This window comes from Petaurus breviceps, unplaced genomic scaffold, assembly GCF_028583685.1.
Source record: "Petaurus breviceps papuanus isolate PSGF00001 unplaced genomic scaffold, PetGlider_PUasm1.0 90808, whole genome shotgun sequence".
NCBI lineage: Eukaryota > Metazoa > Chordata > Mammalia > Diprotodontia > Petauridae > Petaurus > Petaurus breviceps.
The window spans coordinates 3,672,031-3,690,221 of NW_027187349.1; the positions used below are offsets into that span (position 1 = coordinate 3,672,031).

Consider the following 18,191-nt stretch of genomic DNA (forward strand, 5'->3'; position numbering starts at 1 on the left):
AATGGAGGAGACAACATGTACATAAATATCACAGAAGTGGACAAAAAAAAATCCCCCCCCCCACCCCTGGCCACTTCTGATGTCCTAATCATCCGGGTTCATGGCAGCCATAGAAAACTTAAATACATTCCTGGTTTCTTCAGGGTGGGGGTGGGGCATGTATATATGTACACATGTATGTGTATATACACACATGTGCACATATGCACTTATGTATATCACTATGTGTACATATATTTATGTGTCATGTATCAATATATCACAAATATATATGTCATACATATCTCACCGATTTTAGTGGTTTCATGGATAGTAGGGAGTGGCAGAGGTAGGCTTCTAATTGTGATCCTTTGATTTCAAGTTCTGGACTCTTTTCATGGCAACAATATGGTTCTGATTATGTACCTTTTCAATGAGCCAAATGCCACTGAGATTGGAGCAAAGCAATGCTTTTCTCAAAGAGCCTAATGTACCTTTTTTTGGGGAGGGGAGGGGGAAAGGCAAGGTGATTGGGGTTAAGTGACTTGCCCAAGGTCACACAGCTAGCAAGTGTGTCAATTATCTGAGGCTATATTTGAACTCAGGTCTTCCTGACTCCTAGGCCAGTGCTCTATTTACTGCAACACCTTGCTGCCCCCTAATACACTTTTTCTAGATAAAACCACAAAATCCTATAGAGTTGAGGGTTCACACATTCTGTTGTGGTCTGCCATACTGCCCTTGCTTCAATTTTAAAAAAAATCTTTTGTCTTGGTCTTGATCTTATCACTATGTTTTTTTTTTCTCTGCAGGTTTGGTCGCAAAGTATGTCTCCTAATTACAGCCTTCATCAATTCTGTCTCTGGAGTTCTCATGGCCATCTCACCCAACTATGCATCTATGCTCACTTTTCGTTTGCTGCAAGGACTGGTCAGCAAGGGGAGCTGGCTCTCTGGATACATCTTGAGTAATTATTGATGGTTCCATAAACTCAAATCAGAACAGTAGCTATGGGATATGATAAATTTAGGACCAGGCCAGGGAGGTTATTGTTGTTCATATTGATGAGGGGTGTAGAAAGAGTTCCTGTTTAGCACAGTCTGAGGGGTGGAGGTGGGGGAAGGCGAATACTGAAAAAGGCCTGAGCTTGAATCCAACTTTAGATATGTACTATCTATATGGCTTTGGGTAAGTCACTTAACCTCTGTGCATTTTGGGGATGGAGACATAGGAAGAGATAAAGGGAAGGAACTTTGTTAAAGGAACAAAACTGCTCCTAAAAAGACCCACAACCAACAACTAAAAACTAAGGAATGGATAAATATCTGAGGAATACTATATAATAATACTTTTCAAGTTTTCTTTAAAAATGGAGAGGGAAACCTCTGAATCACAAGACTTTATAGGACTATAGGTTTAAAATTGGAAAGGATTTTATAGGCCATCAAGTCCAGTTCCTTCATTTTATCCATGCAGAAACTGAGGCCCAGAGAGGGTAAGTGACTTACCCAAAGTTACATGGGTAGTAAGTGATTTGAATTCAAGTTTTCTGACTTAAAATCCAGTTCTCTGCCCACTGTTACTTGTTGTTATTGTTTACTCGTTTTCAATCATGTCTGACTCTTTATGACCCCATTTGAGTTTTCTTGGCAGAGACACTGGAGTGGCTTGACATTTTCTTCTCCAATTCATTTTACAGATGAGGAAACTGAGGCAAACAGGGTTAAGTGACTTGCTCAGGGTCATGCAGCTAGTTAAGTGTCTGAGGCTGGATTTGAACTTAGGTTTTCTTGACCCCAGGCCCAGTGCTCTGTCCATTGTACCACCTAGCTCTCCTATCATTGTAGCCTCTGTACCATAGATACTCTCAAACTCAGCAAGGCTTTGAGGAAGGGAAATAGCTACAGCATATTCACTTTTTTCTAGTTTCAATCCAGACTGGTTGACCCTAGCAGGCATGAATAATTTTCTAGATGGCAAAGGATGGGAGAAAATCCATGCTTTGTGTACTTTTCTAGGGAAGGAGAAACAGGGGTCTGTTACCTCCTGGAAATTTAGTTTGGTATCCTGACATTTGGGGAAACTTCAGGCCTCCTAGGAAGATGGTGGTCTAATTATGATCCTATTCGGAGGAAATAAAAATAAAGATTCCGAAACGCCAAGGCTTCTGAAAATAGACCGTCTAATATTTTCCTGTTGATTATAATCTGCATGGATGACCATTCAGGTGGCACAACAAATAGAATGCTGGACCTGGAGTCAGGAAAACCTAAGTTCAAATCCAGTCTCAGATATTTACTAGCTGTGTGACCCTGGGCAAGTCACTTAACCTGGTTTGCCTCAGTTTCCTCATGTGTAAAATGAGCTGGAGAAGGAAATGGCAATCTACTCCCATACCTTTGCCAAGAAAATGCCAAATAGGGTCATGAAGAGTTGGACCTGACTAAAAATGACTGAACAACAACAAGTGTCTCTATTTTAGTCACAGAATTTGTTGGCGCAGCGTACCGAAGAACCGTGGGTATTCTCTTCCAGATGAATTTTGCGGTTGGCCTTGTTTTACTCTCAGGAATTGCTTATGTTATTCCCCATTGGCGATGGCTACAGCTGACTGTCACCCTTCCAACCTTCCTGTTTTTGCTCTATTACTGGTAAGGACTGCCTTCCTCCTTTTCATTTTCAACAACAATAGAGTAGCTCACCCAGGATGAACATGCACAGATGGGTTAGGATCTTCCTTGTTCTTTCGATATAGCTGCCAAAACGATTCTCTCTCTCTCTTTTTTTAAAGCAATTGGGGTTAAGTAATTTGCTCAAGGTTACATGGCCATTTATTTTGTGTGGGTGCTAAGTATCTGAGGCCAGAACCAATCCCAGGTCTCCTGACTCCAGGGCCAGCGCTCTTACTCATTGCGCCACTTGGCCACCCCCAAAACAATTCTCTTAAAGGGCGGTTCTGACCATGTTGCTTCCTGGTTGGCTGAATGACTTCCAAGGTCTGCCTACTGAATATGGGATACAATACAAACTCTTGTTGTTTGGTTATGTCCTACTCTTCGTGACCCCATTTAAGGTTTTCTTGGCAAAGATACTGGAGGGGTTTGCCATTTCCTTCCCCAGCTCATTTTACAGATGAGGAAACTGAGGTAAACAGGGTTAAGTGACATGCTCAGGGTCACACAGCTAGTAAGCACTGAAGGCTAAATTTGAACTCAAGTCTTTCTGACTCCAGGTCCAGTGCTCTGAGCCACCCAAGCAGATTCTCTCTAAATAAAAGATTAAAGGAAAAAAGATTAAGAAAGGATATGTAATTTTTTTTTTTCCTGGCAAAAAGCCTAAGACTGAGCCAAAGCTGGTAAATGATTATAATAGATTAACATCTGCAGTCTATTTGAACAATTCAGGGCCTGCAGGGTCAGGGGGAGAGGTTGGGAATGCACTGAAGTGATATAACTTTGATCTGGGCCTAATCCATGAGAACTCACACACACACACACACACACACACACACACACACACTCGCTTTCTCTCCTCTGTCACTCTCTGACTCTTTGTTTTCTTGTCTGTCTCTGTGTGCCTTTCTGTCTCTCTCTTTTTAAAAAACCCTTTTTTTTGTCCCATTGATGGGCCTAAGCTCTTTCTTATTATCCCTCCTGCTTCACTGCCACAGCGATCTTTGTCCTGCTATGCTTTGCTCACCGTTTGGCACACCAGGAGTATTTTGTTCAGTTCTGGGCCCCACATTTTAGGAAGGAAACTTATAAATTGGAGGAAAGCAACCAGGATGGTGAAAGGGCCTTGGTTTCATGGCACATGAGGACCTGTTGAAGGAAATGGTGATTTTTGCCTAGAAAAGAGGACTTAAGGGAGATAGGATAGAATCATGTATTTTAAGAACTGTCACGGGGCGGAAGAACTAGACTAGTTCTATTGGGCCCCAGAGACAGAAACAAGGCACAGTGGGTGGAACTGACAGATAACATTTGGGCTTGTTGGCAGGTAGAGACTTCCTAATATCACTTACAGATGATGGAAGAGGTATTACTGTTCCAGTGTGTGTTAGACTACATGATCTCTGAAGACGCTTTCAATTCTGAAGTTTCATAATTCTTGTGAAGCCCCTGGAAAGAATACTGCATATTTCTCCTCTCATTGTCAGCCTCTATATGCCTCCACTCCCTCACTTCTCAAATCTGGTTTGTTAGAGCATTGAGAGCTGGAAGGGAGTTAGATCCTTCCTTTTACAGATGAGGTTGGTGCAGCCCAGAGAGGGACATGCAATTAGTAAGTGACTGAAGTGAGATCTGAACTCAAGTCTTCCTAATTCCACATTCAGAGCTCTATGCATTATACCAAACTGCCTCTTGACCAGGAGATAATAATACGTTGGTCCCCTCTTTATTCTTAATTCAATTTAATTCACCACACATTTTAAAAGTACTTAGTATGTTCTAGGGATAGTGTTCTAAGCATTATTCTAGGTGTTCCAGATATCATTCTGGAGATCCAAAGACAAAAATGAATGACTCTCTACCCGTGAGGAGCTAATATTCTAGCATCTGCCTGACAGGGTTGTTGTAAGGGATCCAAAGAGATAATATTTGCAGAAAGCACTTAGCACAGTGTCCAGTACATAGTAAGCATTATAGAAATACTTATTCCCTTCCTCCTTCTGTCCTATAGGATATAGCTAGTTTGAGGGGGTCTCCTGTGCCTCCAACCCATTATAGGTTATGTCCTATTTTATTTGTAGTCTAATCATACTCTTCCCCCCTCATTAGACTATCAGATTATTGAGTCTACAGAAGGTGTCATCTTTTGTCTTTAAATTCCCACAGAGTAAGCCCCTAATAAATACTTGCTCAGTGGAATTTTCTAAGGGGCTCAGGTGTGCTCACTCTATATAATAGCAATATAGGTTATTATACTGTGTGCCTCTGGCATTCTGGTCGTGTGACTCTAGGCAAGTCAGTTAATCTCTCAATGCCTGAGGTAATTCTCTCAGACAGTGGGTCTTAACCAGGGAGGCAAGGACCGACCAAGGATAGATTTCAGGGGGTCTGTGTAGCTGGATGGTTTAAAAAATTACATCTTTATTTGCACTAACATCCAAATGAACTTTAGCTTTCCTTCAAAAGACTGCCACAGGGGTCTGTGACACAAAAAAAAAAAAGGTGACTGATCTAAGACCATAAGTTGCAGAGCAGCTATGGATTTGCATTGGTAGAGAGAATTTCTTCAATGGCATTTCCCTATAACAATGAAATCACAGGCCTATTTCCTTTCCTTCCTCCTCCCCCCCCCCAAAAGCTATTATTACTTTTAATAAATCATTGATTATAATTACAGGTGTGTGCCCGAATCTCCTCGGTGGCTGTTATCACAGAAGAAAAATGCCAAAGCATTAAATGTAATGCACCACATTGCTCGAAAGAATGGGAAACAGCTGCCTGCTAATCTCAAGGTAATTGTTCAGTCATGTCTAACTCTTCACGAACCTATGGACCCTATTGTCCATGGGGCTTTTGTGGCAAAGATACTGAAGTGCTTTGCCATTTCCTGCTCCAGGGGATTAAGGCAAACAGAAGTAAAATGACTTGCCAAGGGTCACACAGCTAGTAAGTGTACGAGACCTGATTTGACCTCTGGTCTTCCTGACTCTAGGCCCACCTCTCTATCCACTGAGCCACCTGGCTTTCTCCAATCTCAAGGTAATAGAGATAGGGGAAAAGAAGATGATGGAGGTAGGAGTATAAAGCTATAATCGATGGATAGCCTGTGTGTATATGATGTAGGTTTGCTTCATGTTTGAGTTTTTGCCTTGAAATTTCCAAAGGCAATAACCGTATGTCCTATTGAGTAGAAGTCATGGCCTCCCAGGGTAATTAACTTGGAGCATTTTCCTGGTGGAGTAAAAGTCATTTGGCCAATTAGAGAAAGGTTTGGAACTCGCCCCATACCTCAGCCATCTCCCATGTAATCTTGTGACTTCTGGGAGGAGGCTTCTCTCCTGAGATGATGCTATGTCTCTTTCCTAGACCCTCTCTCCTGAAGAAGATGATGATACAGAAAAACTGAGTCCTTCCTTCAGTGACCTATTTCGAACCCCCCAGATAAGGAAACACACTTTCATTCTGATGTACATCTGGTAAGGCAAAGTTCTGAAAAATGTCAACCCAAAGACTAAGTGTTCAAACTTGGAATGACCCTTTGGGAGCAGGATCTGGGGAGTGGAATGCTCTAGACTGAAGAAGAGAAAGCTAAGTAGTGATTTGATAAGATGTACACATGACAAAAACTATAATAATGAGTTCCTCTACATATTCTGTAAGGAGTGAACAAGAGGAAATACACTCACATTTCAGTCGGCAAAATAGGTGGCTTATACAGGGACCTGTGTGGAAAGCGCTCAGGGTCAGCCCAGAGCTGATCCGCCTTCCGTTCTCTCTTGGGACTTAAGCAGTCTTTAGAATTCACAGGACCAGCGTGTGTTCGATCTCCCACATCATGACTCTCTCCTTTGCTCCTGTTCCTTGGCGCCAGTTCTGGTTTGGTCCAGAAATTCCTTTGCTCAGCTTTCTTTCCCCTAGGGTTGGTTGCTCAATGCACATTGTTCCCTGAAGGGACTTCATGAATATTTAGGGAACTGAGTCCCAGTCAGTGGGTTCTCCCTCTGTTTAGTGTATTCCTTTGTCCCCCAGATATCTAGCTTCTAAGTCAAGTTGAATAACACCTTACCATGTGACAGATGCACATAATCACCCAGTACTAGGAATACAATGAAAAGTGCTCTCTAACATTCCCCCCCCCCCCAAAGAACAACCAGTCCCTGCTCTCAAGGAGCCTAATTGGGGAGCAACTTGTAAACAGCTTTGTACAAATAATAAGTACAGTCAATCAATCAAGATGGATTTATTAAGTGATTACTATGTGTCAGGCATCAGACTAAGCACTGGGGTACAAAGAAAGGCAAAAGACATTCTTAGTTCATAAGGAACTCACAGTCTAATGGGGGAAACACAATGCCAACAACTGCATACAAAAACGATAAACACTGGACAAGCTAGGGATAATCCCCAAAGGAAGGCACTAGAATGAAGGGGTATTAGGAAAGTCTGTTCTAGGGGATTTTATCTGAGACTTGAAGGAAGACAGAGAAGTCAAAAGTCAGGAGGCAGAAATGAGAAGGGAGGGTGTTCCAGTCATAGAAGACAACCAGAGAAAATGTCCTGTGTAAGAAGATGGATTGTGTTGTTAATGGAACAGCCAGGAGGCCACTGTCACTGGATCTCAGAGTATGTGAAGGGAAGTGAGATATAATAAACCTGGAAAGGTGGGATTGGGCCAAGTTGTCAAGAGCTTTAAAAGCCAACTTGGCAAGGTTTTAGTTTCTCAACTAGACATAATCAGTCTGGCATTCAAGAGTCCCAGGCGCTGTGCTAAGCCAGGAAGATACAAATGAAAGGAACATGAGGATCTTGCATGTTTCTGTATTGACAATTCAGAGATTTAAAAAATCTACCTTCTAAAATGTGTTGATCCCACTTTGTTTCATGGATGGAATAGTTGCCAGTAATGCACAGAGTAATGGAGGGGCAAATGTTTGGTGTAAGCTGGCTGCAAAATATAACCAGTGAGGACTGTCAAAGAAGAAATGGAGTAAAAATGTTACTGTTGAAGTAAAAAAAAGAGAAGAGCTGGTTATGTGATGAGAGTAAAGGATGATCAGTCAAGAGCCTGATGCTTTACTGGAATCCTGAGTTGCCAGAAGAATGAACGAATGAAACAGCATTTATTAAGCACATAAACATGTGCCAAACACAAAGGAGACAAAAACAAAGCTGAGAGAGTCCCTGCTTATATTCTAAGAAGGGGAAACAGTACATAGAGAAGAATGGTGACCAGTTAAGAATATTTTGATTTGGAAAGTTATGGGGATGATGAGTAGAGATTTTCAGAAGTGATGACAAAGCTGGTATGATTATGGTTCCAGAAATGGAAGTGGAGGTGAGGGAAGAAAGCAGCATACAGCAGCACAGCCAGAGAGAACTAGGCTTAAATATAACAGGTGACTTAGAGAGTCACCAATCAGGAGAACAAGGCTGTATTGATTGAGTCCCAAGGGTGAAGTCTTCTGGGGTCTGATTTCCCATCTAGGCAGTATGGTGCCTGGTGAGAAGGTTGGGGACTGAAGCCATGAAGGGATTCCCAGTAGATTGTGTGAGCTCCCTGCGATAATTTATGGGAGAACAAGAGTTGTAAAGGGTGGGCAGCATGTGTGGGTTTTCATTTGTATCACTGAAGGGAGCATCCACATTGATGAGATCACAAAACCACATGTATACTTGAGACTGTACTTAATCTAATCCTAACTCATCTAATTTTAACAACCCTGGGAGGAAGTACTCATTTTATAGATAAGGAAACTGAGAGTGAGAGAGATCTTACATGATTTGCACATGATCATCTCAGCTAATAAGTGTCTGACATAGGGCTTGAACCCAGATCTTCCCAACACCAGACCCATTGCTCTGTCTACTGTGCCAGCTGTCTCAAGTATGGAAAATTAGATCATAGACAAAGAGCTGACTAGGTGAGATCATCTAGTCAGACCCCCTCATTTTACATTTTGCAAAACTGAGACAGAGGGATGTTAAATGATTTGTCCAAAGTCACATAGGTAATAAATGACAGGGGGGATTTGACAGGAGTCCTTTGACTCCAGGGGCCAGTGCTGATGGAAAGCAAATGGTCTAGTTGGCTTTTAGCACAGAGTATTTTAAAAGGGAAAAATAGGGGTTTGATGAATTTTTATAAAATAAAGGTTCTGGAAAAGAAAGATTATGTTAGATTGGAAAGGGATTTGCATACTGGACTAAGAAGTCTGAACTTTGTTTAATAGGCCATTGATTGGTTTTGAGCCAAGAGAGTAATAGGAGCAGATCTATGGACAAGTAAAATTATTTTGTCAGTGATATAAAGAATAGACCAGAGGTGGGAATACTGGTTAGGGAACTCACACACTAGTTTGATGTGGTAATTAGGGAGGGTATACTGGTGGCCTATATTAGGGTGGTAGCCACAAGAAATGGGATGGAGTTTATAGAATTTTGTAGAATGTGCCTGGTTTTAAACAGCAGAGTAAGAAGAGGGTCTGACAAGCATTGTGCTGCCATATGAGTGGTGCATTGGGGAAGGAAGATGTATGATAAGGCAAATTGTGGTTTTGCTGACACTTGCCAGTCTCCTTCATAATATGCTCTCCAATTTGCCATGTCCCTTCATTTTAGACTGCTGCTTTGAACTCTACTTTTTCCTCCTCAATTGCCCTTTGGTTTAATCTGGCATGGCCTATCGTTTACTTGGTTTTGATTTCAAGGTTTCAGACCTTGGCACTTTATTTCCCTCAGGATCCCTTGGGTCCTGATCATTTGATCAACAACCTATTCCATTACCCTCTTCCAGCAATCTAGGGGACACAGGTTTTGACCTTCCATTTTTTTTTCTCCCTTGTGGCCTAGCTAATGATCAAGTTGCTGGTTTACCTGAAAGCCCCATACTAGATGCTTGTGGGGGTGACCTTGACCTTGAGGTACATAAATTGAGTTTTTCCCTACTATTGCTAATTATGGGTGAATGTGAGGAAATACATTGTCCAGGGCATCCTGGGCTCAAAAAGCTGTCTGTGGCACCAAGTAGGCTGACATAGTAATGGTCCCCAAGGAAGGTCATAGGAGCCAATGCACCATGAGCATGTCCTAAAGTTGGTAGAGGCCTTCCACCAATGCTCTCCTACCAAACCATGATCTTCCATTCTGGGGAGGGATAGTGTCTAGGTCAATAGCATTGTCAATATGGTGAAGCCACATAGGGGTACGATGAGGGTACAAATCCATTGCAAAGTTCACACAGTGAAGCGAGTAGGAAAAAAGGCTACCATCTACTGTGTGCCATGCAAGGGAGCTCAAAATGGCGAGTATTATTGCCCAGTGCTTCAGCCTCCCCCTGTCCTTCACTCCTAAAACTAGAATTGTTTTTCCTTTGGGCCCTAGTGATTGTTCTTTTCATTGGTACGTGTTGGGCTGTTATCCCTCGTTAACATATCTTATGAATGATGAGGGATGTGAAAAATGATGTGGGACATAGACAGTAGGAGAATAAAGAACATTTACTTATACTTGTTTACTATATGCCAGGCACTTGCTGAGCAACTTCAGCATTGAGAACCGTCTTAAAATTTCTGACAGTTATTCTTAATTCTCCTCTCTGATTACTGTTATATTCTGAATAGGATCTGATACCAATTTTCTCTCCAGTTGTTCTCATAAATCATGTTTATAAGAGCCTCCTCTCCTCTGTGAGAAGGCAGCAACATGGCATTCTAGCAGATAGAGCTTTGGGTTTGGAATTGAAATTCCCTGAGTTCAAATGCCACTCATGCTTGCCAGCTATGTGACCTTTGGCAAATCACTTAACCTCTGTCTGCCTCAGTTTCCTTAACTGTGAAATGGGGATAATAATAGCACCTACCTCACAGGGTCATTGTGAGGGCCAAATGAGATCATTTAAAAATGCTTAGTGAATGGTGCATAGTAGGTGCCTCATAAATGTAGATTCCTTTTTCTTTCTCTTAAAAAAAAAAGCTACAAATTTCTCATCTTTCTAGAAGCCTGACTTTAACTTGGAGCATCTTTTTTGTTCAGGTTCTCAGGCTCTGTGCTTTATCAGGGCCTCATCATGTACATGGGGGCCACGTCTGTTAACCTTTACCTGGATTTCTTCTACTCCTCTCTGGTTGAGTTCCCAGCTTCCCTGATCATCATGTTCACCATTGATCGTGCTGGCCGCCGCTATCCTTTGGCTACCTCAAATTTTATTGCGGGGGTAGTTTGCCTTATCTTGATATTTATTCCCCATGGTGAGTTATCTGTCTTCATTATCTTCCCATTTGTCCACTTTGGGGAATCATGTTATGTCTTTGGTAAACTTCTGGAACTAGAACAGAGACAAAGTAATGTTTAATATCTTACACATTGTCATAATTCAAGATAAATATAACCAGGCAAATTCTTCCCAAATTTAAGTATAGCAAATAAACCTCCTCCCACATTCTTTGCTAATTCTAATTCTTTCAAATAAGCATCAGGATAAATTTATTATTTTTCCAAGTTTTCATGAACTGTTTACTGGGCCTAGTAGCACCATGGGTCTTTCAACATAGTTTCTGTGAACAGTATTCTAGAAACTGCCTCATAAAATTTGAGTTCTTGAGAATGATATTATTTTGTTTAACCTGGGTTTGAGAGACAGTGTAGCATAGTACATAGAGAGTTGGACTCAGAGTGAGAAAGATTTGGGTCAAATCCTGCGTTTGAACATATACTGACTATGTGATTCTGATGCCACAGACAACTTTTTTTTTTTTTGGAGGGGGGGAGGGAAGGGCAATTGGGGTTAAGTGACTTGCCCAAGGTCACATGGCTAGTAAGTATTAAGTGTCTGAGGCTGGATTTGAACTCAGGTCCTCCTGACTCCAGGGCCAGCACTCTACTCACTGCACAACCTAGCCACCCCCCACAGACAACTTTCTAATGCTAAAAGTTATAGAGCAGATCCTGATCGTGTGTTAGGAGAATTTTTTGACCAATTCTCCCTATATTAATGATATCAAAGGCCTATACAAAAAAAGATAGACTTGGAGGTGAGGGAATTTAGTCCAATTCAATTTCAAGCTTTTCTGTGGTAGCTAAGTGGTGCAGAGCATTGGACCTAGAGTCAGAGAGAACTGAGTTCAAATCTAGCCTTACTGGCTATGTGATTCCAGGTAAGTCACTTAACCTTGTTTCTCTCAGTTTCCTCAAATGTAAATGGAGATAATAACAGCATCCACCTCATAGGGGTGTTGTGAGGATCAAATGAGATAAGCATAGTGCCTGGCACATAGTAGGCATTTTATAAATGCTTATTCCCCTTTCCTTCCCTTAGAAAATCACAAATTCCCTTCCTCTTCTCTCCCTTTCAAACAGAAGTTGAAACAATTCAATAAGCATTTATTAAGCACCTCCTGTGTGCAAGACACCACAGAGAGAGAAAACAGAGCAGAAGGTGTCCTGGAATGATGATAATCCAAGAAGAAGTAGTGGAATGAGATTAAAACCCTCTTAAAAATTAGGGATTAATGTTTCCTCTGTCATCCTTCTGCAGGCATGGTAGTTCTGTCTTTGGAAATTATAGCACTTGGATTCTGTGTAATCAAACACTTATGCAGTACTTACTGTGTGCAGGTACTGTGATAGGTACTGGGGAAGAAACAAAGGTTAGTTAAGAAGATGCATGCTACCCTTGTGACCCTGACTGTCCTAGGTGACAAATTAATGTAGTTTTAGAATTTAATATACACCAGAGAACTCTATAACAGAGAAGAGACAGAGTCTGCTTCAAGAGTTGTTTATTTCTCTAGTTCTTTGCTTGTATTTTTTTTTATTAAGAATCCAGGGAGTTTATGTTCTAGATGATACAGTCTAGAATTTCTATACAAATATCTCCTCATAGATGCTAGACTTTAAACATCTTATTTCTGCCATAGGAGATATAGTGGGTTGCTGTTTGGGTCCTTATCTAGTCCCAATCAAGAGTTCTCAAGCTCTTGATTTGTCCAATAAATTTCTTCTTGGATAGAAAGCAGAGGAAAGAAGGCAGATGAAGTTAGAATGCACTGAATTCAGCAGTCAAGAAATTCCTTAGATACCATTTCCTCTCTCAAATGAAGGCTTCAGTAGAATGTCAAGTTTTATATCAGCAATGGGTAGCTGAGACCAAGGAAAAAGGTGAAATAATGTCTATTGCTCTCTCTACTTCTTATAAATGATCATAGTCCCAGGGCTACTTTACACTTGAGTCCTGATAATAATTTATTAGCATAATCAATCTATTATAATTAGCATAATTAATATATTAATTTATTATTCACATGCATTATCTCATCTGGTCTTTACAACAACCCTCAGAGGTAGATGCTATTATTATTCCCATATTATAGATAGATACACCAAAATTTGACTTATGTTAAGGTCTTTACAAAATTATAGTTCCTACACAAATTGGTAAATAATTGATAACGTACTTGAAATAGAATTTGAACTCAGCTCTTCTAGACTTGACATCCAACACTATCCAATGTGCCACATAGCTACTTTGAATCAGTAGAGAAATCTTTCTGAAGAAATCAAGGAGGCCATTTATTAGTTCATGGATCCTTAGATTCTCTGAAGCAGTTATGAAGTGTTCTTAGTAAAACGTGATGAATATGGTTTCTTAATATAACCCAAAGAGTAGAGTACCTGCTCACCTTTCTTTGTATTTTCTTTCCAGATTTACACTGGTTAAAAGTGACTTTGGCATGTCTTGGCAGGATGGGAATTACTATTACAGTGCAAATGATTTGTTTAGTGAATGCAGAACTATACCCCACCTTTGTTAGGTGAGTGATTCTCCTTGAACCTGTATGGAGTGAGATGTGGCTACTGAAATTGATGGAAAACCTGGGTGCTAGTCAGATTTAATGATCTGTGCTTACATACTTAGAAGTACTTCTCTGAAGTAGGACAGATGGCTTATGTTGAATGTATTCTCTCCATAATATATACATATATATTTGTGTATGTATACATATGTGCATATATATTTGTTTTCTGACCCACATATATAGTATTTTATGTACGATGGTTTGTCTGTGGTTTCAATGGAAAAAAACTGAATTCACTTGACAAAATGTAGGGGCCTACTGTGTTCCAGGGTACCATGATAGGTGTTCTTGGGGCATGCAATGAAGAAAAACATGGTTCCAATTTTGGAGGACTTTATAATCAAGTGCAAGAGAGGAAGTATATACACAAATAACTAATCTCAGATCCATGATCTCAGCTATTTAGGCATTCTTTCCATTAGTGCAGATACAACCCATCTATGCCTTCTCATCCTGTATAATCCTTCTGTATTTTTTTCAGAGCTACTGAAGGCTCTTATCAAGGTTTTTTTTTCTTTTTAATATGTTGTGAATATCAATGCCACACTCGAGCTGCTCTCATCTCTATCTTTTGATCTCAGTCCATGATTGGCCCACTCCCTTTTCTGATCATGTATGTCTCATAGTACATCCCTTCTTTCATGTAGGTCACCACTGTGCCATAGTCGACTTATGCCTGTCACGTAAATACCTATAATGCATAATAGATGGCATGTATAAAGTCCTTTACAAGTTACACAGTGCCCATAATGCATTATATGATTTGTGCCAAAATAAATTAATTCCCAGAATAGCCCTGTGAGGTGGGTTGTTCAAACATCATCTCCCATATTACTGAAACCCAGATAGGCTAAGTGGCTTCTGCAAAGACCCATAGTGAGCAAATGACTGGGCAAATGAACTTGGACTTGGACCCAGAAAGGTACAAACAAATCCTGTTATTAGTAATGCTGTCAGTATGGGGAAAGTCCATTCAAACCCACTGAAAAAAGACAAACATCATCGTTGACTAGGTTCACATCTGCTGTGTTACCCTACCACTTTGTGAGTTGTCTTTAAAAAAAAATTAATTTTTAGTTTTCAACATTCACTTTTATAATATTTTGAGTTCTAATTTTTCTCCCCTCCCTCTTTTTCTCCTCCCCAAGATAGCATGCAATTTGATATAAGCTATACATATGCAATCATATTAAAATATTTCCATATTCGTCATGTTATAAAAGAAGAATCAGAACAAAGGGGGAAAAAAAACAAAGAAAAAAAAGAAAATAATGTGCTTCGATCTGTACTCAGACTCCATTGTTCCTTCTCTAGATGTGGGTAGCATTTTCCATCACGAGTGTTTTGGAATGTGAGTTGTCTTGAAAACCAGAAGAACTTGTAATGGACAACTCTGATTGGCTCTCCCTGCTTTCCATTTTTGTTCCTGTTAAACATCTCCCCGGCTCCACCCTCCTCTAGTATAGCAATATAGTATGGTAGGACCTGTTGAGTCCATGTTCTGCTGCTGACTAACTCTTTGACTTTGCACATGTCTAATGAGATAATATCTATAAGGCTTTCCAAACTTCTAAGTACCATATGTTTTCTATTTTTTATTATTAATAATATTATTTTTACTTTATTTCTTTGAATTTCAGTTTCCTTGGCTGTAAATTGGGAATAACAATACTTTACTAGCTACCTTGCAGAGTTGTTGGGAGAAAATAATTTCATAAACTATGAAGTATCATTTGAATGTGAATTATTATTATTAATATTTTTCTGCCTCTTCCCTATCCTTCTCTCAAGTGCTTGTGAATGGGAGGAAAGACTGACTGGAAACTTACAAAGTTAAAATTAAAACAAAAAATCTCTTTTGAATTCAGTGCCTCTCTTGCAGATCTGAGCCAGAAGCCTAAAAGCCTAAAAGCAGTAGACCAAAACAATTATATTGTCATGGTCACTGGTTCCCAAGGGCTTGTTTAAATCTTAAAAACCCAAAGGTTCCTAGATCTTGGTCTTATAAGGAGAAAAATCAAGTAATACAGTCCCCTGAAGAACTTTTTGAATATTTGTGAAGAAAGTCTGTTGATGTTTAGATTTAACAAGGTTTCTTTTTAAAAATATAGGAAGCTCAACACAATGTATTGTGTTTAATATACAGGCTTTCTTGAAATGGAAATTTATTGCTATATATTTTGTATCCTCTCTTATGTTCTACCGTGCACAGGATATTTTTTCCTTTCCTTTTTTTGTGCATAAGTTTCCATATTTAAGTTTACAATGTCTCTTTTTCTTATTATGTATTTAAGTTTCAGTAATAAAAATATAAAAAATAAATAAAGATAGAGGATGAAAACAATAACAGCTCATGTTGATTCAGTCCTTTATGCTTTGGGGAATACATTATTTCTGTTTTCTTGTTTCTCTTTACCACACCACTGTGGAGTTGTATCATAGGATGCAGAGTTGGAAGGGACCTTGAAATTCACCTAGTTCGATTGCTTGTCTCATTTTTAAAATGAAGAAGGTAATGCCTAAGTGAATTGCTCAGTCACGCCAGGTAGTCAAGCTAGGAACTGAGAGTAGGTCCTTTGATTCCAAAATCAGTGCTCTTTCCAGTACATTCTATTGCCTTAGTAGCACATGTATTATTATTAATTATTCCCATTTTCCAGATAAGGAAACTGAGGTTTACCAAAGTTTGTTGTCTTGTGCAAAGCTACATAATGAGGTACATAGCAGAACTGTGTTATGCTCTGTTGTTGTTTTTTGTTTAATTTTGCCTATCAGTAGGTGATCATTCTTTTTTATGCTTTCAGCTCATTTTAGTGGTAATTTTCTACTAATTTTCATATCTGCTTTTCAAAGGTATAGATGTTTTATTTACTTTATATAAGTTTGGCATTTGGGTAACCTAAGGGCTTTACCTTTTTTGTTCTCTTTATTTTATCAGGAACCTTGGAGTGATGGTCTGTTCTTCCTTGTGTGATGTGGGTGGAATCATAACCCCTTTTATTGTCTTCAGACTGACAGAAATTTGGCACGAGTTACCCCTTATTTTATTTGGTAAGATTTCGTTCAATGCCATGGAAGATGGACTACAATGCTTAGGAAAGTTTCAGGTAACCAGGACAGTCATCAGAACCATAACTAAAGTGAGGTGACAGGGGCTTTTCCTCAGTGCACTGAAATTTAGAGGGTGCTTATAGCACTTGCAATACTACAGCGACATAGAAAACCCCCCTGCCCCTGAATTTAACACCTAGTTAGCAAGAAAAGTTTGCTAGTATAGGAGCTAACCAGATGTTATGCATCTTTACGTGAATATCCTGAGGATACCTCAACATCTCCAAATGACAGGTCCAAGATATAATTTGTTATCTTTCCCTCCTTCTTATTTCCTTATTTCTGTGAAATGTACCACTATTCTTCTAGTCCCCAGATTCAAAGCCTTGAATCTATGCTGAATTATTTACTTTTACATAATCCACACGCCCATTCAATTATTGAGCCTTGTCAATACTACCTCCACAAGATCTGTTGTATTCAATCTCTTCCTTTCACTCATACTATAACTTTTCAATCTATCACCATCCTCTCATCCTGACCATTGCAATGGTTTCCTAATTAGTCCCACCCCATCCAACTTCTCTCTGAATGCCATCCTCCATACAGCTGCCAAATTGATATTCTGAAAACACAGGTCCGACCATGTCATTCACTTGATCAAGGAGCTTCAGGAGCTCCCTTTTACCCCCAGGATAAAATATAAACCCTTTGTTTGACATTTAAAGGCAAGCCACTCAATTTATATGTACCTCAGTTTCCACATCTGTAAAATGAGGATAATAGTTTAATCTTCCTCACAGGGTTGTTGTGAGGATCAAATGAGTTAACATATGTAAAATGCTTTGCAAAACTTAAAGTATTATATAAATGTTAGCTATAAAACTATTATTCTATGATCTATTCATTTTTTGGGCAGAGTTGGTCAATGAGTTAAAAGTCAATTTAATATTCTCATTCAGCCAGCTCTCTTGCCATTATTTTTATAGGCTTATGGCAGTATTCTTTGTTCTTGATTATATGAATCTCACATACATGTACTTTCACAATTGGAGTGAATAGTAGTTAGCTCATATATAGGAATATATTTCTACATTTTGTCCACAAGAATATCATAAGAGAGTTGATCAAATGTGCCAAAATTAAGATAGCCTACAATATTCCCTGATCTGCTATTCTAGTAACCCTATCCAAAAATAAAATAAGTTTAGAGGAATTTGGCATTGCTTATTCTTAGTGAACCTATTCCGGGTTCTGAGAATCACTGTCTCCTCTCCTAAGTGTTTAACTGTAATCTTGAGTTGTCTGTTCTAGAATTTTCCCAGGAATTGAATTCAGTAAGATCCCTAACCTGTAAGTTCTGAACCATTGTATACTTATTTTACATGCTTGAAAATCAGGAAATTTGCCCATCTTTAATCGTTTTGTACCTCTCTCTGTATAATTAATAATAAATTATAGAAATAATATAATTAATAAAAAGTTAATGATTAATAGATACACAATAACACCACCTAATATTTTCAGTCCCCTCTGATGTAATCCATCAATGAATACATTTAAAGCAGCTATACCTTCTTTACCTTATTTGTCCTGTTAAGGAATAGAAGAGAAACAGTGATCTAAAAAACTCTTG

General features: G+C 39.4%; 1 protein-coding gene across 1 annotated transcript in view; it reads left to right on the forward strand.

Moving 5' to 3' along the window:
- Positions 1-18,191, forward strand: part of LOC138147903 (solute carrier family 22 member 1-like) — a 51,731-nt gene that overhangs the window by 18,971 nt on the left and 14,569 nt on the right. The window contains exons 3-9 of the mRNA XM_069070560.1: positions 792-946; positions 2,462-2,630; positions 5,329-5,443; positions 6,018-6,127; positions 10,683-10,897; positions 13,351-13,459; positions 16,443-16,555. Of these exons, the coding sequence (XP_068926661.1) occupies positions 792-946; positions 2,462-2,630; positions 5,329-5,443; positions 6,018-6,127; positions 10,683-10,897; positions 13,351-13,459; positions 16,443-16,555 (986 nt within the window). The remainder of the gene's footprint in view (positions 1-791; positions 947-2,461; positions 2,631-5,328; positions 5,444-6,017; positions 6,128-10,682; positions 10,898-13,350; positions 13,460-16,442; positions 16,556-18,191) is intronic.